We start from the raw sequence: 24,693 nt of genomic DNA on the forward strand, positions 1-24,693 counted from the left end.
AAAAGCACTACAGTGTGACTATGGATCATTTATGTAAGTGGATAGTTGCATTATATGTGTCTGCAGCAGTTTGGCCGACAGAGAAGTTCAAATGACGAACGGCGGAGAGGTGAGGAGAAGATTGGGCAATGAAATTAAAGATTTGGCAGCTCCCTCTCTCCCCTCCTCATTAGTTTCTTTGTTGATTCAGTTGACAACAACAAAAGGTGATAATGAACATGTCTCAGTTCCTCTCATCCCTGCCAGATATGGAGCAGGTCTGTTGGTTTGGAGCATCATAATTGGACCAATTTCAGTGCTCAGGCTTTGCCAGTAATCACAGAATGAGTGTGTTATATGACAGTTCTGGCAGAGTTTTCTCTATAGGAGTGTTGTATATGAGGAACTGGCGCAGAGGGGTCTAGTGTATGACTCAGAAGATTCATCTTTCCCTTCTGTCATATCTAAATATCCTCCATAGTTCTTTCATTGTTCCTTTTTTAATCATAGTTAAAACGGAAGCACCAAAACTGCAAAGTTCTATCTAGTGAAGCCCGTCTGTTGAGCAGTGTTGGCCGCGGTCGGAGGACGCGTAGCTTTGGTCTCCAGGACCGGAGTCTCTGCTCCTCTGCTCCTCTGCCTGTCTGCCTGCTTGCCTTCACTCACACACCGCGCTCGTTCTCACTCTTTCGCTCCACTCTCACGTGCATGCATGCTCACTCCACACTGCAGAAGAGTTAGTTTAGCTCTGAGAATATCTAGTAAATGTACAGTGGACGTTTGTGCAGAAATAACTGCTGCAGCTCCTCCAGACCACCAGAGGTTTCCCGTGTCTTGTGAAGTGACGGGGCTCCGCAGAGAGAAACGTTATCGTTGCCGACCAAAACTCCGGTGTCTCCCCTGTTCCCTCCGGCCGCGGTCGGGAGGCTGAGGCAGGAAAAGCCAACACTAGGATCAGCATTGATTCATGGAGAGACCTTCGTCTGGTCAGCTAACATTACTGCCAAGCAGCTGAAATATAGAGTGGAATTGTGTTTTTAGCTGACGTGTGTCGCCTCACTGTTTTGATCGATGCTCGTTCATGTCTATGTAGAGCGAGCACAAGCGCGAGCAACAGGACGCTGACTTTCGTTGACTTAACTGCCACAGGTGTCGCTGTTAACAAGCAATTTCAGAATTTTACAAACTGTCCCTTTAACTAGATGCATGTAGTGCAATATAGAGGACTATTTCCATCTGAAAGATAGAGGAGTTGCATCAAAGTAGCATCAAATGGAAATACTCAGGTAAACTACCAATACCACAAATAATTTAATTATTGATTTACTACTTACCATTTCATTTGAGCACTCACAGCGATGCCTACTAATTCAGATGAGGGATTGAATATTATCTGCCTCCCTGGTGTCTCCTGTCTGGCCGTCTAGGATTGTGAATCTTAAATGAAAGTCCCCCAGGTATTCCTTGCAGCGGAATTTAACCATATGTTGTTTAGAGCATACTAAGCAGTATTTCTGAATTAAGTTTGGATTGTTATTCTGTTTCCCAGCTGGTGAGAGGAGGTTGACTGTTCAGGGATGGGGTCACTGTATTATTCTCCTTTTGTAAATGCCTTGCAGCTACATAACAGGAAGGAGGAAACCTTTCACCCGAGGCAAGAACTCCGAAAAAATAGAAAAATTGTTGCCTGAAAGAAAATAATGTATGAATCTCCCTTCTGATCAGCAGCAGATGAAAAGGACTTTGCTGGTGAAAGAAGAATTCAAAAGGGGCTTTATTTTAGAAATATTATCCGTGAACAACCTCTGCCCGTTCTTGAAAATGCGATTTTAAGCACAAGGCTGCAAAATAGTTTTCGATCAGATTTGCGATGGGATTGTTTGCCCCATTTATGATTATGTACTTGGCAGCCAAAGTCATTTTTATCAAGCATCGGTGGACTGTTAGAGAGAAGTTAAAGAAGGACACAAGCTGCTGTTCATACGTTTTCCAACAAGGCATGTAACAAAAATGGCCTGCTGACCTCCTCCTCTATACATCTGTTCTCATTTTCACTCTGTGATGACTTTCTATTGTGTTTCATTATAGAGTGCCACACAGTATAGGTTTTGTCATTGACTACAAAAAAAATGATTTGATTGTGCATCACAGACTGCTAACAGGCCAGTGGAGGTGCTGAGTCAGAGGCAACAGAAAATTGGCTTCTTAACAATGTGGGCAATGGTGAGAACAGATTAGTTGCTTGTTAAGAAGGAGCGGATATGCAGCCGTCATGTTTGTAAAAAAGGTCTATAAAAGAAGAAGTTGAAGACTGTGCCTTCTCATAACACTCTAAATGTTAATTTGAAAAATAGAAAATAAAGTTTTAAATCCGGATATGAATTGAAACGCTGCTGGCACAACTATATACTGTATGTGCCAGTTTTTTTTAATTCAAGTAAGAAGCAGCAGCTCATGAGGAAAAAGCCTTATTTACCATAGCAATATTGAAATCATGATTCAGCACCTAGCTCTGATCCACACCAAAAGCCGCACACGTGTTCCTTGGCCGATGGCCTAATGTTGCACTAAATTTAATTAAGATCTGTTAACAGGGTTTTGAGATATCATTCTCACCTGTACTAAAACCTCTCAGATATGGAGGACGGAACCTGCCAAGATCAAAAAATAAATTAATAAATTACTCAATAAATATATAAATATGTCATTAAATATAGCAAAATAATATTAAAAATAAATGTAGCCATTAATTAATTGATAAAATGTGACATACATTTATATTTCTGTTTTAATTTGCTTCTTTATTTATTTATTTTTGTATTAATTCCCTCATTTATTTACTCTTCTGTTTAATTTTTCCTTTTATCTATTCATTTTTATTAAATTCTAAATGTATTTATTTTTGCATTCATTTGTATTTATTTATTCATTTTTGCATTTTTTTAAATTTATTTTTAAATGTATATATTTATTTATTTAAGTATTTATTTCTGCACGATTTTCCCTTTACATTTCACCCCCTATTTATTTCCCCAATCTTATTATTTTCTGTATTCTTTTCTTTATACATTTCTTTACACATTTCTTAATGCATTTCTGCGTCATAATGCAAATGAGGGGGCTGTCACTCAACGTGTGTCACGGATTCATAGATGGACTATATGCCAGCTAGCTAGCTAGCCTCCCTCCAGTCTTCATTCCCGGCTCCTTACAGCGGGCCGTCAGCCTGCTGCTGCTCCCCCCCTCTGCTGCCTCGAGCCAATACAGGTGTGCAGATCAACCGTCTAGCTCAGGGGTCAGCAACCTGCGGCTCCGCAGCCACATGCGTCTCTTTAGCCCCTCTCCAGTGGCTCCCTGTGGATTTTTGAAAACATTTTCATTTTATTTATCATTGTTGTAGGTCTATTGTATATGACGGTACAACTTAGTATTGGGACCGCATTGAGGAAAAAAAAAAAAATCTGAGATTTCGAGAATAAAGTCATAATATTACGAGAATAAAGTCATAGGTTTTTGAGAAAAGAAAGTCGTAATATTCTGAGAATAAAGTCATAATATTATAAAGTAGTAATTTCACGTGTTATTTTCTTTTTTTCTCGTCAAGTTATGACTTTATTCTCGTAATATTACGACTTTTTTTCTCGTAAAGTTATGACTTTATTCTCATAATGTTATGACTTTATTCTCGTAATATTATGACTTTATTCTGGAAGTCTCTTTGGCCTTCACTGCATTAGTCTTATATACTATATACTTAGACTATAAAATGTGTTACCTTCATCACAATGCTCAAATGTTTTGCGGCTCCAGACAGATTTTTTGGTTTTGTTTTTGCCTAAAATGGCTCTTTTGATAGTAAAGGTTGCTGACCCCTGGTCTAGCTGAACTGTTTCACGAACCGGACCCACCGCCAGTCTCCTCCCCGATGTTTAGCTCATTCAGAGTGGGAACCTCCAGGCCCCATTTACTGTGCTGTAAATACCTAAACATTTTTATCTTCAGCTTTATTATGAGTGATAGGGTCTTACATGAACACAGTTATTTGGCCTAACAGTTTGGGTTATTTCACAGGAGAGATTTTTCATACAGGTATTTCTGTTTTTGTCTCTGCTCTTCTCACTGGTTTGAAGAGGAAGTTATGTAATTCTGTGCAGCAAATATTTTATCAAAATCTGACAACAGTTACTGTGTTTCAGACAGAACATGAATGGCGGTGCGATTACACACAAAGTCGATAGAAATCTTTTTCATAAACGTACAAAGACGAGAGGATAAAGGAGAGACACTGGAGGGAAATAAGAGAAAGAACTGTCCCTGTCTCTGGTGAGTTCTTAGTTCAGGCAGAGATTGAACACAGACAGACACAGTTGTTTGTTGTGTCCTTGTGTCCTTATGTCTGTACAGTTGGTACGTACATTGCCCTGGTTGGTCCAGCGGTTCAAATTCATGTGAATGATGTGAGGTGGAAGATTTGCTTTCCGTCTCAAAAAAAACCTTTATGGGATTGTTTGCTTATATGTCACGCAAATCGGATCAAACCACACCCACACAGTCCCCATGAGTTTTTCAGTGTTAAAGGTCCCATATTGTAAAAAAAGTGAGATTTTTCATATCTTTTGTATTATAAAGCAGGTTTAAGTTATATATAAATACTGTGAAAGTATCAAAAACACTCAATATACGGAGAAATAGACAAAGCCTGTATTCAGAAACTGTGCGTTTGAAAACAAGCCGTTAGGATTTCTGTCCATTTGTGATGTCACAAATTACAATATTTAGACCAATTTCACAGTTTTAAACGTAAAACATTCTAATGTGTCCCAGTTTATTTCATGTTGCAGTGTATGTGAATCACATTAGCTGACAGGAAAGTAAACATGGACCCAAACTGTTTCCTAGCAACGCAGTTCCGTTGCATTCTGTTGAAATGCACTAAAACGGAGCGTTTCAGACAGGTATACAGGTATATTCAGACAGACAGAATGAAAAAAATAAAGTTTTGGGTTTTTTTAACATTAAAGCATGTAAACATGTTCTAGTAGAAACCCAGAATACAAACATGAACCTGAAAATGAGCATGATATGTCCCCTTTAAACTCTTAATAAGTAATAGGTAAGCAGTTTTTTTTCTCCAAAAGTTGATTGTTGCTGATTTAGTTATGAATATTAAAGGAGACATATCTCTCTGTCTGAAACGCTCTGTTTTAGCACCTGTCTCTTTAAAGCCCCCCTCCTGAAAAAGCCCAGTCTGCTCTGATTGGCTTGCGAGAAAAAATATGGTGCACCTTTGCAAAGGTAGTTGTCAAGCTGTGGGCGGTATATTCTGATGAGCCTGCATGTGACATAGGAAGGGGAAACCAATCTGAATGGCTTGTTGAATCACATGTTTTCTGATCTAGACAGCCCACAAAAAACTGACTGGGTTGTCTTATTTCACAGTTTGTGGATTGGTAGGAACTCCAGATACCCAGATGTGCACAAGCACTGAAAAAGTGTGTTTTTTCATGATATGTCCCCTTTAATGAAATCCTTTGATTTTAACATTTTAGGGTTTTAATATAAAAAAATACAAACGTTTTTTAATGTTGCCTTCATGATCTCATTTCCACCTAGATGTTCACAGTACCCGCAGGTCCATATTGCAGTGTGTATTTTACCCATTCTGTGGTTCAGTATGCAGAATTGAGACCTAAGATTGTCACTTATATCTATAGTGATTTAATATCACTCCTTCTCTAGAGGTTTGACAAATTCAAACTGTTCACCTTGATCTGAAAATAAATCAATAAAAGGATGATTGCAAGTAAACTACTACGAGTAGCACAACAAAATCTGAAAAGTTTAGGACTGACAGGATATTTCTGCACAACACTGCAGGTTAAAATGTCAAGTTGTGCAGGAGAATTAATAGCTTCGCTGTGAGCTAGGCCCCTGTAGTGCCCCCTCGCGGGATGATAATTCATTTATTTTAATAGTCTCCCATCTGCAGTGTCGCTGAATATTCAGCAGTAATTCCCCTCAACTCCTGCACTCTATTAGATGTTTTATGTATGACTCTGAAACAACCGGCACAGGACTTTCATTTCATCTCATTAACTTTAGCACCATACATTTCTCTCTCCTATTTGAATTCAGATCCCATTTACTTCTGGCAGCAGACAGCGGAGGACATCACGGTGTGTGTGCGCATGCCCGAGGGTTTCACCAAAGAGGAGGTGCAGTTCAAGCTCAAGGCAGACAACATCAGGCTCGGAGTTCAGGGTTTCCCTCCTTTACTGGAGGGCCAGCTACACGCATCTGTAGACCCAGAGGCCAGCGCCTGGATCATCAAAAATGACAAAAGGTGTGCAAAGTTGTTTTTTGATTTCAGTATTTTCAGGAGCAAGAAACAGCAGAGACACAGGAAACCTCATGATGCTGTACATTACAGCTGTATTTCAGTTTTGTTTTGCTTCTGAATGAGGGGAACAGGGAAGCCACAAACCATCAACTCAAGGAACAGTTTCCATCTCCACTCATGTTTATTCTCCTGTGTGTTCACAGCCTCATATCAACAAGACTCGGTCAGAACTTAGTATATATCTGGACCGTGTATGGTCAGTCTGTGAATTTGTGTCTAAATTGTTACACAAATAGTCAGTGGTCATGTCTATAATGTTAAATCCAGCGGTACATGTCCACCAGGTCCGGTTTGGACACTAGGGGACGCGCTGCTCCACTCAACTGGCTGTTCAAGCGGTGATATGGAATGCACCTGATTAGTTCCTAGTTTTCTGCTCGCCGTTTCAAACAGGAAAGAACATGGCGGCCTGCTCGTAAACTTTCTGTTATTCCGTCCAAACAATCCACCAAAATCTACTTCTGGAACCATTTTAAGTGAGAAATAGGCGATGCCACTGCCGAATCCCGTTTCATTTTAGAACAAGATCGCCTTGTTTGACAGCTTGGTCCAAGTTTCGTGAGTCGGACTGTTCCCACCTTTTCATTTTGAAAGAGAAACGGCCAATGAGGAAACTCCAACACTCGGTCGTCCAATCGTGTAACTTCATCACTCAGTCAGTCACTCAGTCACTCAGTGACAGACTTTTGCGTTTGTAGGGCTGGCCCTCTGCGGTCCAGCCAAAAACAGAGATCTCACATACTGGTAGTCTACACCCCATGAACCTCCCCATCAATATTGATTATGTGCAGTAGTCATGCACATAGGCATTTAACAGACCTGGGACATGTTATCAGCTTGCATCTTGAGTCAGATTAGTTTCACTAAAATGTATTGTATTTCATTATTTACATTTTTTTTAATATTTATTACATTTTCTGTAGTCGTACATCCACTTATTTCACGTATTGTGACATTAACTATAGTGGAAAATGTTCCTTATCTATAGGAGAACATTCTTCATCTATTGAGCGATATGGCCAAGTATAATACAGCTAAGAAATTCAGGTCTTGAGAAGGTGTCAAGTATGCAAGGCACCTAGTTGTATTTTCACAATTTCCTTTTTTTTTCCTTACAACACTGAATCACAAGGTGTGTAGCTGGGATGTAGTTTGACACTGAGCAACAGAACCCCATCTGTAATTTTCCACCTTGTTGTGTGTCCCTGTGACACTGGTCACAGTGTCTTCGAAGGGTCTCTCAAGGTCCCAGGTAATGATCCAGACCCAGAGTGATTCAGGAAGCCTTATACATTAAATCAACACCATTGGCAAAGAGTCACCTCGCCCGGAATGAAGGAATACTTCACCCACAATTGACCACATGTATATCAATTACTCACACCGTGTTACCTTGAATTCATAAAGGACACTGTTTTTCTTGCATGCCTCCACGGTGAACGAAGAATTAAAGAAAGGATATAAGTCTTGATATAGTGAAGTAAATGGGGACCACATTTAAATGGCCCCCATTTACTTCACTTTTCTCCTTTTTTTTATATTCTCCATTCACCGTGGAAGCAAGCGAGAAAAAACAAAGTGTCCTTTAAGAGTTCAAGGTAACACGAGGTGAGTAATTGATATACAAATGGTGATGTTGTGGGTGAAGTATTCCCTTAAGGAGTAAGTGAAAAGCAGTGTCCCGCCGTTCTCCCTTCCCTGACCAACTATATCCCTGAGTCTATGTTAGCAGTTCTCCTCCCCGTTTGAAAACAGTCTGAGCGAGGCCCTGCCTTCTCTTCCTGAGGGGTCCAACGTTCGCCTGAAAGCTCCACCTGGAGCCTGGCTACAGGAATTTGTCCCAATCTTCCTATTCCAGGCGAGGTGACTCTTTGCCAATGGTGTTGATTTAATGTATAAGGCTTCCTGAATCACTCTGGGTCTGGCTCATTAGCTGGGGACAATTTGCCTTGAGTCATCCTACGAGGACACTGTGACCAGTGTCACAGGGACACACGACAAGGTGGAAAATTACAGATGGGGTTCTGTTGCTCAGTGTCAAACTAAATCCCAGCCATACACCTTGTGATTCAGTGTTGTAAGGAATTTGTGAAAATTGTGAAAATACAACTAGATGCCTTGCATACTTGACACCTTTTCAAGACCTGAATTTCTTGGCTGTATACTAGGCCATGTCGCTCAATAGATGAAGAATGTTCTCCTATAGATGAGGAATATTTTCCACTTCAGCTAATGTCACAATTTGGGCTGTCAATTGATTAAAATATTTAATCACATGACTGTCCATAGTTAATCGCGAATATTCGCAAATTAATCACACATTTTTTATCTGTTCAAAATGTCCCTTAAAGGGAGATTTGTCAAGTATGTTATGCTCTTATCAACGTGGGAGTGGGCAAATATGCTGCTTTATGAAAATCAATTAACTACAAATCAATTAACAACATAAAACAATGACAGATATTGTCCAGAAACCCTCACAGGTACTGCATTTAAATTTAAAAAATATGCTCAAATCATAACATGGCAAACTGCAGCCCAACAGGCAACAACAGCTGTCAGTGTGTCAGTGTGCTGACTTGACTATGACTTGCCCCAAACTGCATGTGATTATTATAAAGTGGGCATATCTGTAAAGGGGAGGCTCATGGGTACCCATAGAACCCATTTACATTCACATATCTGGACGTAAGAGGTCAAGGGACCCCTTTGAAAACGGCCATGACAGTTTTTCCTCGCCAAAATTTAGTGTAAGTTTGGAGGGTTATTTATCCTCATTCGCGACAAGCTAGTATGACATGGTTGGTACCAATGGATTCCTTTTCTAGTTTCGTGTCAGTATCTTCACTCTAGCTTTTGAAACTGAGCCCGGTACAACCTAAAAATTGCAAGATGCATTAACGTGTTAAAGAATTTAATGGCGTTAAAACAAATTTGTGTTAACGCGTTATTATCGAGTTAACTTTGACAGCCCTAGTCACAATATGTGAAATAGGTGGACGTACGAACTACAGAACTGTGACAGGTTAGTGGGACTGAAGAAAACTACTTCCATGTCTTTTTACAGAACATTTAGTAAAGATTAAAAAATGTAAATAAATGAATACAATACATGATGATGGTAAATGAAACTCAAGATCCAAGCTCATAACATGTCCCACGTCCCTTAAACCGTGGAGGCATTTGAGAAAAACAAAGTGTCCTTCAAGAATTCAAGGTAACACAGGGTGACTTACTGGTATACAAATGGTGATGCTGTTGGTGAAGTATTCCTTTAACCTCTGTTATTGTCCTTGCACTCACTATAACTATCTGCATCCCTCATTCTCTGCTGCTTGTATTTTGGGGATGCAGGTAGGAGCTGGTCTTGTTATTAGCAAATATTATAGATAATTATTAATATCACTAAAATGTATAAATTATCAATATATTTTATTATTTTATTTTATATTAATAATAACGGGGCACTACAATTCTGTTGGTGCAGGAGCTCAAAAATGCCTTATGGCTATCAACATTCATTGATAATGATCAAAAATCGTTAATTATATGGGATAATATGATTTAATTGACATTAAATCAATCGGGGCGACACCCTTCTTAACAAAGGGAAAATGATAGCCAATTAATGTAGTCTCATAAAATAGTATGATCTTAGTATACTGAACTATCAATTTGAGACTCTGATTAATAATTAAAGGTAAAATTAGGGGGGTCTATTGGCAGAAATGGAAGGGAAGTATGTTGTCTTTAGTGTATAATCACCTGATAATAAGAATCGTGTATTCGTTAGTTTTGTTTATATTAGGGCTGTCTCCAATAGCAGGTTCCCCTCTCCTCGAAGTCCACCATGTTGCACCGCCATGTTTCTACAGTAGCCCAGAACGGACAAACCAAACCCTGTTAACTTTTCCTGCCTGGGCCGAAGTTGATAACGTTACTTGCTGCCGTCGCCGCCGCTCTCTCTCTCTTGCTTCACCACTCACTTCCCACATACACACACTCGCTCGACACTCTGGTTCTGCTCCAACTGGCTCTAGAAAGGGCCATTCCCATGCGTGCATGCACATTTTTTAGTTGCTTTTTTTGAGTTGATATAAATGTAACTGATTGTGTTAAATGGGCGTATGATATTGTTTCATATCAATCACAGGCCCCTGAATTCAATGAAATCGTATCGTGGCAGACTTTGTGATATCGACAACTACCGTATCGTTGTCCAAAGAATCAATATGATATCGTATCGTGATGAAACTGGTGATTTAAACCCCTAGAGGACATGTTGTCCTAGTTGTGGAACAGTGGACCAGCTCTTTTTTTCTACTTTTTTTTTTTTAAATTACATCCGCTGTGATTCAGCGTTGCAAAACAATAAAACATAAAAAGGGCAAGGGAGCTGAATATTTTTCCTAAGCATTGGATCTATTAATCCAGTAGCCAATATGAATTGAGTCATATCCTCCACTTTAAGACCTTTCATCTGTGTCTCTATGAGCTCTCTGTCTCTGCTTCCTGTTTCCTTCAATGCTCCATTCAGTATGAAAAACATGTTACATAGCCTGTTTGTTAGATTTTTGATTATCCTTGATATGTTTCAAGGTTCCTGTGTGTGTGTGCGTGTGTGCGCGTGCGTGCGTGTGCGCGTGCGTGCATGTGTGTGTATGTGATGGAGACAGAGTATACCTGTGTCTATGATTTGTTGTGTGTAGAAAGAACAATCTAAACATAATGATGTTCGGATGAAGAACTGTGAGGTGGACATTTTATATTGTATTCTTTAAGCTTATCCCTGCTTATGTATCAAAGATCAATTCTACTGACATTTGGCGCTCGGTATGTGATAATTCCATACAGTGACCCTCTCTCTTCGTCTGCTGTTTGGGTGCTGCTGTGTTTATCTAGATGCCCTTTCTAGCAGTGAATATCTCAGAAAATCACAATTGATGGTGTTTTTCCATAGATACACAAAGGACAGTAGATGTAGCCAAACAAAATATAAAATAGATGGTCTGATTTGTTCCCTAGATGGAAATCTAGCTGGGAGAAGTGTGTGTGTTTGTCTGTGTGTGTGTGTGTGTGTGTGTGTGTGTGCATGCAACCTCCATCTGGATGTCCTTCTACAATGTAAATACCTAGATAAGAACACTCCTATTGTTTGTATTGAGCATGTTTTTCCATACCAATGGGTTATGCTCTTTATAGTCCGACAGCTGAGCACCATCCCGCTTTCCTCTGCCGGGAACTGAATTAAGAAGCTGCCTTTATGTGTCTCTTTCATATCTTGTCATTGTTTCCCAAATATAGACCTGTTTCATAACATCCAGCAGCACAATAGAGTATGAATGATATTTGCTTCTGAAGGCCCATGTTTGCATTCTTAGATTGAGGCTGCAACGTGTGCGCAACGTGTCATGTTGAAGTAGTAGGTTGACTAGTTTATGCCTAAAAATTCTAAAAATAATTAATTGCACATTTTGTATCTGTTCAAAATGTACCTTAAAGGGAGATTTGTCAAGTATTTAATACTCTTATCAACATGGTAGTGGGCAAACATGCTGCTTTAAACAAATATATGTATATATTTATTATTGGAAAATAAATTAACGACACAAAACAATGACAGATATTGTCCAGAAACCCTCACAGGTACTGCATTTAGCATAAAAAATATTCTCAAATCATAACATGTTAAACTGCAGCCCAACAGGCAACAACAGCTGTCAGTGTGTCAGTGTGCTGACTTGACTATGACTTGCCCCAAAACTGCATGTGATTATCATAAAGTGGGCATGTCTGTAAAGGGGAGACTCGTGGGTACCCATAGAACCCATTTACATTCACTGATCTGGAGGTCAGCGGTCAAGGGACCCCTTTGAAAACGGCCATGACAGATTTTCGTTATTGAGCCTCCTTCGCAACAAGATAGTAGTAGAAGGGCATAGCATGGGCCAAGGAAAACCCATTACAAATATGGCGGATACGCACATTATTTGTCACTTTTGTTAACGTTGCGAGATAGAGCATAGCCTTGGCAGAGGTCTGCGCTCTCCGAGTGGCCTTCTAGTTCGACTTGGGTTGGTTTCTGATAGCCAGTTCCATTTGGATCTGGTCACTAGTTGTTAAAAATACTTATTCAATTCTGACACCAGTGAATCCCTTTATTGCCCCTTTCGTCACTCCTAGCTCTTTTTTTATTAGCAAAGAGCAATTTAGAAAATATTTATGTGGCAAACCTCTGAATTTTATCAATGGCTAACCATGACAAACATCATTCTCAGCTGAAGCTAATTAGGGCCCGAGCACCGACAATGTTGGGCCATCGAAGGCTCTATTGAAACTATAAGGATTATTCTTTTCATGCAAATGAATCGCCTTTTGAGGCCTTTGCCATGCTGAAAAAGTTGTTCAACTTGTCACACTTATCAGACGCGGTGAAAAATGTAAGTATTTTAATGGTCTCGGGCTTGGGTGTTGCAAAATGGCTCGCTAGCGACCCCTAGAAAGTTGGAAAAATTGAGCCCCTCGCTCCGGTTTCACCTACATGTATGAAATTTGGCGGGCAGATGTAACATGTGGAGACACACAAAAAAGCCTCTTGGAGGTTTGCCCAAAACTCAACAGGAAGTCAGCCACTTTTAATTCAATGTGCGATTTTCAACCATTTTTAGCGTTTTATAGGCTGTGTACTTTAACAAACTCCTCCAGATTTAATCAGATCGACTTGAAATTTGGTCAGGACCATCTTAAGACCTTAAGGGTGAAAAGTTATTCAAATGGTGAGTTTTCACAGAACGGCATGACCGTGGCGTGGCTGCCATTTTGAGCCATTTGCCATGAAACAGGAAGTTGTTGTAACTTCACTGTACATAGTCCGATCTGCCCCAAATTTCTCATGCATGATAAGGGGTCCAGTCCTGAAGACATGTACATGTCCACATTGAGTCACACTCATAGGGCCCCCTACTGACAACAGGAAATTACATGTTTTCTAATTTAATGTACTCCTCCTAGCAGGTTGACCAGATCCACCTCAAATGTGGTCAGAAAAGCCTTAAGACCTTGATGATGCATTTTTGTGAAGACTGTGAGTTTTCGTTGAACGGCGTTGCCGTGGCATTGCGGCCATTTGGCGTGATTCGCCAAGAAACAGGAAGTTGTTGTAACTTCAACATACTTTGTCAAATCTGCTCCAGCTTTCTCAGCCATGACGTTGGTCCAGTCCTGAGGTCATTTTCATGTCGATATAGATTCATAGCCCTACCCCAAGACGTTAGCCACGCCCCCTTTCATAACTCATGAACCGTTTGTCGTAGAGTCTTGTGGGAGGTGTCATATCACTCAGCAGAGAGTGCCTGTTAAGTTGGTACCATTATCCCCGCCCCCTACACATTAGCCACGCCCCCTTTTATAACTCATGAACCGTTTGTCGTAGAGTCTTGTGGCAGGCGTCATTGCGCTCGTCAGAGTTCCGGTTTCATTGTGCCTGGCCGCGTCAGTCAGCATCCCGCCAGTACCCACAACGCGCGGGAAGGTGCAAGGACCCGTACATCACTGCTCGCAGCTTTAGTTTTCAATTGGGATTCAAAACGGATTGCTGACCTTGAAAGAACTCAACAAGAGCTACGACTCTTACCAAATAAAAGTTTATTCAAGTGTGCTATTAGTAAACTTATTTTAAGCTATACTTTTAGTTTACTTTTTATGTACTCATCAGAGATATACTTAAGTATACTTAGCTTATACAGACAAGTATACAGAAAAGTCAAAGTATACTTGGCTTATACTTGTACTTAATCTTTGATCGAGATATACTTAAGAAAAGTATAATGAAGTATTCTTGCCTTATAGGCCGACAGAAGAGTATACTTGACCCACAGTTGTGCTTACTTTTTGATTAAAGTAGCCTATTAAAGTGTGAGAGAGTTTGTAAACAAATATTTTGATATGAATTTACTTCAATTCATCAGGAATTTTCTACATTTTTGAATTCTCCGTTCACCGTGGAGGCATGTGAGAAAGATTTCTACAGTATATACTATATACATATACAGTATAGATATCTATAGAGGAGAATATATTGAAAAACAACCAGCTTCTCATGTTTGTTGAACAAAACCAGTGGTGGAAAGTAAATAAGAATACATTTACTCAAGTACTGTAATTGAGTATACTTTTGAGGTACTTTACTTATTATTTCCATTTTATGCTACTTTCTTCTTCTTCTATTCAAATATTGTACTTCTTTACTCCTACATTTATTCGATACCTTTTGCTACCAGTTACTTAGAACAGTAGTTACAGATTCTGATTAATAATGCAAAATATAATCAACAAATAAACCATAATATATTATTATGGATACGTTACATTTATTTAGCAGATACTTTATCCAAAGCGACTTACATTAAGTGCATTCAGCCATTTGGGTACAGCCCCAAAAAGTGCAAGAATCATGCAAAGCAGCCTCACAGCAGTTCATGAAAAAGTTGCAAAATTGAGTTGTGTTCATAGACACAAATTTCCCTTTTTTTTGTGACGCTCAGCACGACTTTAAGCAACGTATTTTTCTTGCTTTTTCCTACGAATGTCTAGCAACTTGGACACACGTGTCAATTTCCTCTCCAGTCTTTTCAAAATAAATCTACTTAGTTAGGTTTAGGAATAGATTGACTTGGTTAGGTTTAGGCAGCACAACTACTTAGTTAGCTTTAGGAAAAGATCGTGGTTTTGGTTAAAATAACTCCAGAAGTGCCATAACTTAAGTGACAAATAAATCAGCTTTGACTTGTAGTTTAACACGGGACACCAGCAGCGGTCTCCTGGGTAAAATCCTGTGCTTTTCGAGCCCACCCATCTACCCTCTATCCTCCATATGCTGCGTTCGCCACTCGGTATACTTTCCGGTTCACAATTACGTGGATTACATACAAATTGATTTCTTGCTGACCATCCTGAAAAAAAATGAGGAATTTGTGTACAAGAATCAATACATTTTGTGACTACTTCACGAACTGCTGTGCAACTGGGTTGCATTAACATATAAGCAACATTAAGCTATTTTCTCACAGATCCACGGCATAACAGTTTCACACGGCAGGTCATTCCACTCAGGGGTTTCAGCTCTGATATGTGCACAGTCCTCTCCACCCAACTTTGGATTTCCACCACCATTATTCGGCTCGTTCAACGCCCAGTTCCTAACAGGTTAATGAACAAAGAATCATGATACTGTAAATCTCTGACACAAATACAGTTCCTCAGAGGCACATAATGCTCTCTAGGTTGATACTCGTGTCATATCTGCAGGGAATTGTTGGTCTAAGAACGCAGGACTGCACTTTGTAACACAAGCTGTAACACTGCAACATACTCAAAGGGGAAAAACAACCAAATGACGAGTACGTCATTATTGAGAAAAGAGGAAGGACCAATTTTTATGTCGTCTCTACTTCAGTGTGAAAAGTTCAAATTAGGAGTTGAAGAAGTACCTGCTAACCATTTGTTTTAACACCAGTTTACCCGAATGACAAAAGAAGTTTCTCACTCTTCTCTAGTGGTATTAAGACATGCAGATGTTGTGATAGTTTATTACCAGTTGACAGTCTTCATTGAAGTAAACTGCGCGCTGCACAAATAGCAACAATGTTGCCACAACTACTAGTGAAGCGTTAGAGCTGTTTCTATAATTGCATAAACAAGCAATTCCCCATGATAATTTACCTTACATGGATATCACTTTGCAGACTAATTGTTCTGTTTCTGGCTTATCAATGGTTTAAAATTATTACATCACAGAAATAAATTACTCCTCCACTGAGGAAAACAGGATTTCATTAAAAAAAAAACATTACTGAGGACAGTCAATCTGAAAATGGTGTATATTTTCTTTAGTTATTTTTTATTATCTGAAATCTGCAGTTTTAGAAACGTTAAAAGTTCAGCATTAGAAGAAACCGCTTGAGTTGAGTCATATTGTATGATCTATAATAAATCTATCTATATATATTTAAATAAATTATAGTAACATAAAATTATGGCTGTATATTTCTATATTAAATATCAATGTAAAGGCTTACTTCAGAATCAGTGGAGTTCCATCGATCCATTTCCAGGTCCCCTCCACATCTTTGTCATTCAAACCAATCCAAGTCATTTTCTTGGTGAGCCCAGCAACAAACGTCTGTTCAACATAAAGAAACCCACATTATATTTTAGTTTTAACCACAATATGTGCAGTTTACGTATTTATCTGAACATGAAGAAGAAAAGAACATATTTTGTTTACGTTGTCCACAGTGAGATTAAGTTATTATTAATTTGTTTATATATACTGGGGGAAAAAAGTTCGGAAACTTGTGTTTGATGGATTATTTCTCTGTTGTTACAATGCTAATTGGCATTGTATTTTACATGGTTGGAAAGCCTGTTTATTTACCTTCGCAATGATGTCCAACTTGTAAGGATCATGCATTTGTGGGATGAGCAGCACAGCTGATTATGTGGGTAGCGCCCAAGAAAAATTTGCCAAAATGCTCTGCCAATGTAAACAGTGTATTCTCCTGTTGGTATTGACTCTTGTTTTGAGTTGTATGGTGGATTAGATACTTATTCCATACGCAGCCACAACAGCCTGGCACCTCCTCCTCATGCTGGTCACCAGCCTGGCCACACGTTGCTGTGGGATGGCGTTCCATTCCTCAACCAGGATTGGTTGCAGGTCAGCCAGCGTGGTTGTGTTGGTCACTCTAACACGTACAGCACGCCCAAGCTGATCCCACAAGTGTTCAATTGGGTTGAGGTCTGTACTCTTGCTAGGCCTTTCCATTCTCTCTACTCCCACATTGTGGAGGTAGTCTGTGATAACCCTGGCTCTGTGGGGGCGAGCGTTGTCATCTTGGAGGATGAAGTTAGGTGCCAGATTGTGGAGATATGGGATCGCCACTGGCTGCAGAATCTCATCCCAATATCTCCCTGCATTGAGATGGCCTTCAGTGATGACAAGCCTTGTTTTGCCAGTGAGGGAGATGCCGCCCCACACCATGACACTGCCCCAAGCAAAAGCTGTTACTCCATCGGTGCAACAATCAACATAGCATTCTCCGCGTCGTCTCCATACTTTGATCCTGCCATCCAACTTTGGCAGACAGAACCTGGACTCATCACTGAACATGACATTCCCCCACATGTTCAGGTTCCATTGTCTGTGTTGTTGACACCAGCGCAAACGGGCCCGACGGTGAAGGGCAGTCATTGCAGGCTTCCTGGTAGCCTTATGAGAATACACTATTTACCATTGGCAGAGCATTTTGGCTGATTTTTCTTGGGCGCAACTCACATAATCAGCTGTGCTGCTCATCCCACAAATGCATGATCCTTACAAGTTGGACATCATTGCGAAGGTAAATAAACAGGCTTTCCAACGATGTAAAATACAATGCCAATTAGCATTGTAACAACAGAGAAATAATCCACCAAACACAAGTTTCCAAACTTTTTTTCCCCAGTTTATATGGGTTAATTGAATACATACAACAACCCTGTCTCTTAAATATCACGTTCCCATACAGCTGAACTGCAAATTACGTTTTCTCTCCAGAAATATGATTTATAAAATAAATTATTTTTAGAAAAATGGTAAAAAAAAAAATATATATATTTCAATATCAATTTGCAAACACGCACATACACAAAGACACACTGCACCTGCTCTTTAGCGCTTTCAATCATCACCAGATCGGCTCCTCTGTTTCTGCAGTACTCTCTGCCTTTATCCCAGGAACCACTCCAAACAGAGAGGAGGTAACAGGCTGAACTGAACTTCGTCCATCCTGGTGGACACATTTTATCTGCAAGATACAAACAAGATTCAATACAGATCAACAAGACTCAATCAAGCTGTCAATCATGATGTCTCATCCCCTTTTTATTATAGCATCAAATAACTAATTAAAGTCAAACTTACCAGAAAAATTAACACTTGAACATACATCAGCGTGATAAGAACTACTAACTAAAATGACAGAAACCATCTTTGGAAAAGATTTATTTGACGTGTACTTTGACTTTTTAGTTTGGCCCATGTCCCATCTGCTAACATGGAGGGGGGTGGGATTTATGAGCTATACTGCAGCCAGCCACCAGGGGGCGAGCCAGATGTTTTGGCTTCACTTTTGGGGAGCTGTCATGTCGTCCATCTTTATATATACTGTAGAGTCTAGGGCTGTGTATTAGCAAAAATCTGGCGATATGATATATTGCGATTTATTGCGATACTGTAAGTAAGGCAATATATTGTGATTTTTTAAAATCTAATTTTAGGAAAACTGTCATAGTATAAAGAACACACCACCATATGCATAAAATCTGAGTAAAACAAGTTTACTTTTTTTCTGCAATCAGAACAGTGGGATCTGCATTTGAATTATTTATCACAGTCCCTGTAAAATCCAACATCATGGCACTACTTTGAGATGGCACATACATTTAGAGGGCACATCTCTATGCAAATGACATAAAGGATTGACTGAGTTAATCTTTGCATGTAAACTATTAATTCAAAATGAATGCACTCACTCTCTTTGAACAAACTCTGAAGCCTGTCCAACTCTTTAGCCATTTCCGTGAGGCTGGCGTTCAGCAGGTCTCTCTCTGCAGACACAGAGGACAGCTTGTAATCGCTGGCCTGGAGACGCTCAGTCAGGTTGTCTTTGATAGTAGAGAGATCTGAAGCTGAACAACGAAGTACACCTAAAATTAATCAAGATACATTTCTCAGAAACTCAAAACACCTTCTGCATTTATGTCTATAATGTATTGCACAAGACTACATTTCCGTATTTTGCCCCATGATTGTGATCACACTTAACCAACATATCAAAGATCTGTGGGTTTATCACAGTAGAGATGCAACATGCCTCTGCTGCATATGTCTTTAATGATACTCCTGTTAAAAAAAAAGCTAAAAAGTTGATACTGGATAAATGCTATGATGACGATCTGCACCAAATTCAATTTTAATACGCCACCGAAATGAAATGAGCCCTTGTTTTGTTGATTTGGCTGTTTGGTTTTTATTTAATGTCAAAAGATTGAAAACAAAACTGCTTTAAAAGAGCAAAATGTAAATGGGAAAAATGAGAAAAGACAGACAAATCAAACAAACGAAAGTGAAAAAATATGGAGGACGGAACGAAATAAAGAAAAAATTAATAAATTAATAAATGACTCAATAAATAGATAAATATGTCATTAAATGTAGCAAAATAATATTAAAAATAAATGTAGCTTTTAATTAATTTCCCTTATTTATATACTCCTTTTTAATTTCCCCTTTTATTTATTTATGTATTTATTTTTTACATTTTTAAATGTATTTATTTATGTATGTATTTATTTTTTAAGGGAAATTGTGCATAAATAAATAAATGAATGAATGAATGAATAAATAAATAAATACACACATTTAAAAATAAGTATTAAATAAATAAATAAATGCAAAAATAAATAAATAAATCAAAGTAAATGCAAAAATAAATACATTTAAAGATTAATTTAAAAAAACATGAATAAATAAAAAGGAAAATTAAATGAAGACAAAATAAATAACGGAATTAATACAAAGTTAAATAAATAAAGAAGCAAATTAAAACAAATATCAATTTATGTCACATTTTAACAATTAATTAATGGCTACATTTATTTTTAATATTGTTTTTGTTGCATTTAATGATATATTTATTTATTTATCGAGTCATTTATTAATATATATTTACATATTATTATTTTTTTTTAATTTGGCAGGTTCGATCCTAACAGTGATACATATATCTAGGGAAAACATGTACATCTTCTAGAGTAGAAGGATGCTCCTATAAGCACAAGTTCAGTCTGACTTTATCTTGTGAATGTGATTTAGACTCACAGTGGACACGGAGGCCGATGAGTCCAGCCAGCAGGAAAACACTCAGCAGCCCCAGACAGAGATCAACAGCTCTACAAAATCTTTTCTCTGAGCTCCTGGGACCTGAACACAGAAAAATACAGTCAATAGTGATCAGATGATGATACATAGACTAACTGAACACTCTTACCTGTTGGATTGGTCGAAGGTCCTGGGTCAACAGACGTGTCATATTTAACATCGGCGTAGATTTCTTCCATCGCTCATGAGAATGACAACTATTTCCTAGAAAACAGCTGTCAGCACAGACTACATGTAAATGCTGAAAAAAGAGGAAGTCACAAATTTCTGAGGTGATGAGAATATCTTGTACAAAAAACATCCACCACTAACACTATTTTTTTTTGTAAGTACATCCGTGTAATGGCACACATGAACACTCTTAGTCTAAAGTTATTTAACAGGAGCTACGACTCTTACCAAATAAAAGTTTATTCAAGTATGTTATTAGTATACTTATTAAAACTTAAAATAAGAGAGTATACTTTCAGTTTACTTTGTAAGTACTTATCAGAGATATACGTAAGTATACTTAGCTTATACAGGCAAGTATACAGAAAAATCTACTTGGCTTATACTTGTACTTAATCTTTTGATCGAGATATACCTACGAAAAGTATAATGAAGTATTCTTGCCTTATAGGCCGATAGAAAAGTATACTTGACTTGCAGTTGTGCTTACTTTTTGATGAAAATAGCCTATTAAAGTGTGTGAGAGTTTGTAAACAAATATTTTGATATGAATTTACTTCAATTCATCAGGAATACATTTTTGGATTCTCCATTCACCGTGGAGGCATGTGAGAAAGATTTCTACAGTATATACTGTATACGTATACAGTATAGATATCTATAGAGGAGAATATATTGAAAAACAACCAGCTTTTCATGCTAGTTTAACAAAACCAGTGGTGGAAAGTAAATAAGAGTACATTTACTCAAGTACTGTAATTGAGTATACTTTTGAGGTACTTTACTTATTATTTCCATTTTATGCTACTTTCTTCTTCTATTCAAATATTGTACTTTTTTACTCCTACATTTATTCGATACCTTTTGCTGCTAGTTACTTAGTACAGTAGTTACAGATTCTGATTAATAATGCAAAATATAATCAACAAATAAACATAATATATTATTATGGATACGTTACATTTATTTAGCAGATACTTTATCCAAAGCGACTTACATTAAGTGCATTCAACCATTTGGGTACAGCCCCAAAAAGTGCAAGAATCATGCAATTACATCAACTTCATCAAATATGCTGAACTACTTCAAGTGCTCCATTTAGAGACGGTAGGAGATGGAGAAAGCGTTTTTCAATTAACATAACATTTACCAACACAGTCTCACAGCAGTTCGTGAAATAGTTGCAAAATTGCATTGTGTTCATTGACTTGAATTTCCCTTTTTTTTGTGACGCTCAGCACGACGAAGTATTTTTTCTTGCTTTTTCCTACGAATGTCCAGCAACACTTGACACACGTGTTTATTTCCTCTCCAGTCTTTTCAAAATAAATCTACTTAGTTAGGTTTAGGAATAGATTGACTTGGTAAGGTTTAGGCAACAAAACTACTTAGTAAGCTTTGGGAAAAGATCGTGGTTTTGGTTAAAATAACTCCAGAAGTGCCGTAACTTACGTGACAAATAAATCAGCTTTGACTTTTAGTTTCACACGGGACACCAGCAGCGGCCTCCTGGGTAATAGTCGTGTGTTTTTTGACCCACCCATCTACCCTCTATCCTCCATATGCTGCGTTCGCCACTCGGTATACTTTCCGGTTCACAATTAAGTGAATTACATACAAATTGATTTTTTTGCTGACCATCCTGAAAAAAATGAGGAGTTTGTGTACAAGAATCAATAAATTTCGTGACTACTTCACGAACTGCTGTGTAACTGGGTTGCATTAACATATAACCAACATTAAGCTATTTTCTCACAGATCCACGGCATAACAGTTTCACACGGCTGATCATTCCACTCAGGGGTTTCAGTTCTGATATGTGCACAGTCCTCTTCCTCTCTTGATGTCCACCACCATTATTCGGCTCGTTCAACGCCCAGTTCCTAACAGGTTAATGAACAAAGAATCATGATACTGTAAATCTGACACAAATACAGTTCCTCAGTGGCACATAAGGCTCTAGGTTGATACTCATGTGTCATATCTGCAGGGAATTGTTGGTCTAAGAACGCAGGACTGCGCTTTGTAACACAAGCTGTAACACTGCAACATACTCAAAAGGGAAATACAACCAAAGAACGAGAGCGTTATTATTGAGAAAAGAGGAAGGACCTCTTTTTATGTCGTCTCTACTTCAGTGTGAAAAGTTCAAATTAGGTGTTGAAGAAGTGTCTGCTAACCATTTGTTTTAACACCAGTTCACCTGAATGACAAAAGAAGTTTCTCACTCTCCTCTAGTGGTATGAAGACATGCAGATGTTGTGATAGTTTATTCCCAGTTGACAGTCACCATTGAAGTAAACTGCATGCTGCACAAATAGCAACAATGCTGCCACAACTACCAGTGAAGCATTAGAGCTGTTTCTATAATTGCATAAACAAGCAATTCCCCAAGATAATTTACCGAATATCACTTTGCAGACTAATTGTTCTGTTTCTGGCTTATCAATGGTTTAAAATTATTACTTCCCAGAAATAAATTACTCCTCCACTGAGGAAAAGTTTAAAAAAAAAAAAAAAATAGTTCCAACGCTCACCGTCATGTTCCTGGACACTTTTTGGTCCGACAGCACAAGAAGGAGCATCTCTTTAGCATTTAGAGTGCAGCTACAGTATGAAAGCTTTCATTTGAACACATATTTAGCTACATTAGACTGCCAATGCCTTCAGATGGCATGTTTTTTGTATTTCAGTCTTATCTGGACTTCTATGCCCAGGAGAGATTGTGTTAATTATTGGTTTACATAACGGCAGAAATAAACTTCATTTTAAGTTTCTTTAGAGGAAGATGAAATGGGAAAGAGGGAGGTAGGAGAAGATGCAGAGAAGACAAAATATAAGACAAAGGGAAAATGTGGTATAAGCCATAAAGGAAAAGTTACACAATTTTTCTAGTTAAATTAAAATGAAAAGATCACATGCTCCTAATAGTTTGCACATGATACTGTGCTGTACTGTGTTGCAGTTAAAATGGTACATTCAGCCCTATTCAGTGGACCACAATGCAATGGAGAGTACATGATACATTCAGTACCAGAAAACATGATAAAGCACCAACACACAGTAGTTCATTATGCTCTCCTCGCTTAATGGAAAACAGCGAATGGTGCACTATGACTGAATATACTCAGAACCTCTGACGTCCACAGGGACGACGGGAGATGACATCGCTCTGGGCAAAATGCACATATGCGAACATATCATTTATAACAAGGAAGAAAAGAAAATGTTTTATTCTGATTTTATTCTAATTCATTAATATTTTGGCTTGAATCCATGATGAGAGATTTTCATTACCATCATTTAGTGAAACAATGAGAGTCATTGAAAAGAATCCCGTGTCATTGTATTGAAGTCATGGTGCTCCTGCCAGTCAAACATGATCAAGTTTATAGATTTCTCATGTAGTAAGACATGATAACATTATGCGTACTTCACAGCTGCATATGATCTGAAATGTTTGTGTAGGTGATTTTCATAATTTGGCCAAAAAAAATCTAATAATTTTTAAAATCTTTGTCTCAAATATATTTGATTCAAAAGGTCTCACATTTGAGAACCTAGAATCAAGTTTGGACGTGTTTGCTAAAAAAAAAAAAATAGCTTAAATCAGCAACAATTATTCAAACAGTTGCCAAGTCATTTTTCTGTTGATTAACTAATCAATTTATTGAATAATCGTTGAAGCTCTAATCAAAAAACAATCTTACTATATAACATTTAAGATAAAAGTGGTGTGCATCTTTCTGTAAAACCTCAAGCTTATCTCAAACTAAGGCTGCGACATGTTTGCAGTAGGGCTGTCAAAGTTAACGTGATAGCGCGTTAATGCAAATTAGTTTCTTTAACGCATTAATGCAAATGACCTTTTGGAGGTTGTAACGGGCTCAGTTTTAGCTATTTAAATCCATTTGTACCAACCATGTCATATTAGCTTGTCACGAAGGAGGTTAAATAACGCTCCAAACTTACACTAAACAGTTGGCGAAGAAAAACTGTCATGGCCATTTTCAAAGGGGTCCCTTGACCTCTGACCTCCAGCTATGTGAATGTAAATGGGTTCTATGGGTACCCACGAGTCTCCCTTTACAGACATGCCCACTTTATGATAATCACATACAGTTTGGGGCAAGTCATAGTCAAGTCAGCACACTGACACACT

General features: G+C 38.4%; 2 protein-coding genes across 2 annotated transcripts in view; one reads left to right on the plus strand and one right to left on the minus strand.

Annotated features, from left to right (window-relative positions):
* nudcd1 (NudC domain containing 1) overlaps positions 1-24,693 on the plus strand; it is a 70,181-nt gene that overhangs the window by 23,701 nt on the left and 21,787 nt on the right. The window contains exon 6 of the mRNA XM_037795036.1: positions 6,115-6,322. Coding sequence (XP_037650964.1) covers positions 6,115-6,322 — 208 coding nt within the window. The remainder of the gene's footprint in view (positions 1-6,114; positions 6,323-24,693) is intronic.
* LOC119503327 (CD209 antigen-like protein E) lies at positions 15,100-20,732 on the minus strand. Its single transcript, XM_037795038.1, has 6 exons — positions 20,470-20,732; positions 20,301-20,402; positions 18,953-19,126; positions 18,083-18,225; positions 16,456-16,559; positions 15,100-15,576 (listed from the first exon to the last, which is right to left on the minus strand). Exons 1-6 carry the CDS (start codon positions 20,537-20,539, stop codon positions 15,429-15,431), a joined length of 741 nt encoding a protein of 246 aa, XP_037650966.1. The 5' UTR covers positions 20,540-20,732; the 3' UTR covers positions 15,100-15,428.

This window comes from Sebastes umbrosus, chromosome 15 (genome assembly GCF_015220745.1).
Source record: "Sebastes umbrosus isolate fSebUmb1 chromosome 15, fSebUmb1.pri, whole genome shotgun sequence".
Taxonomy (NCBI): Eukaryota; Metazoa; Chordata; class Actinopteri; order Perciformes; family Sebastidae; genus Sebastes; species Sebastes umbrosus.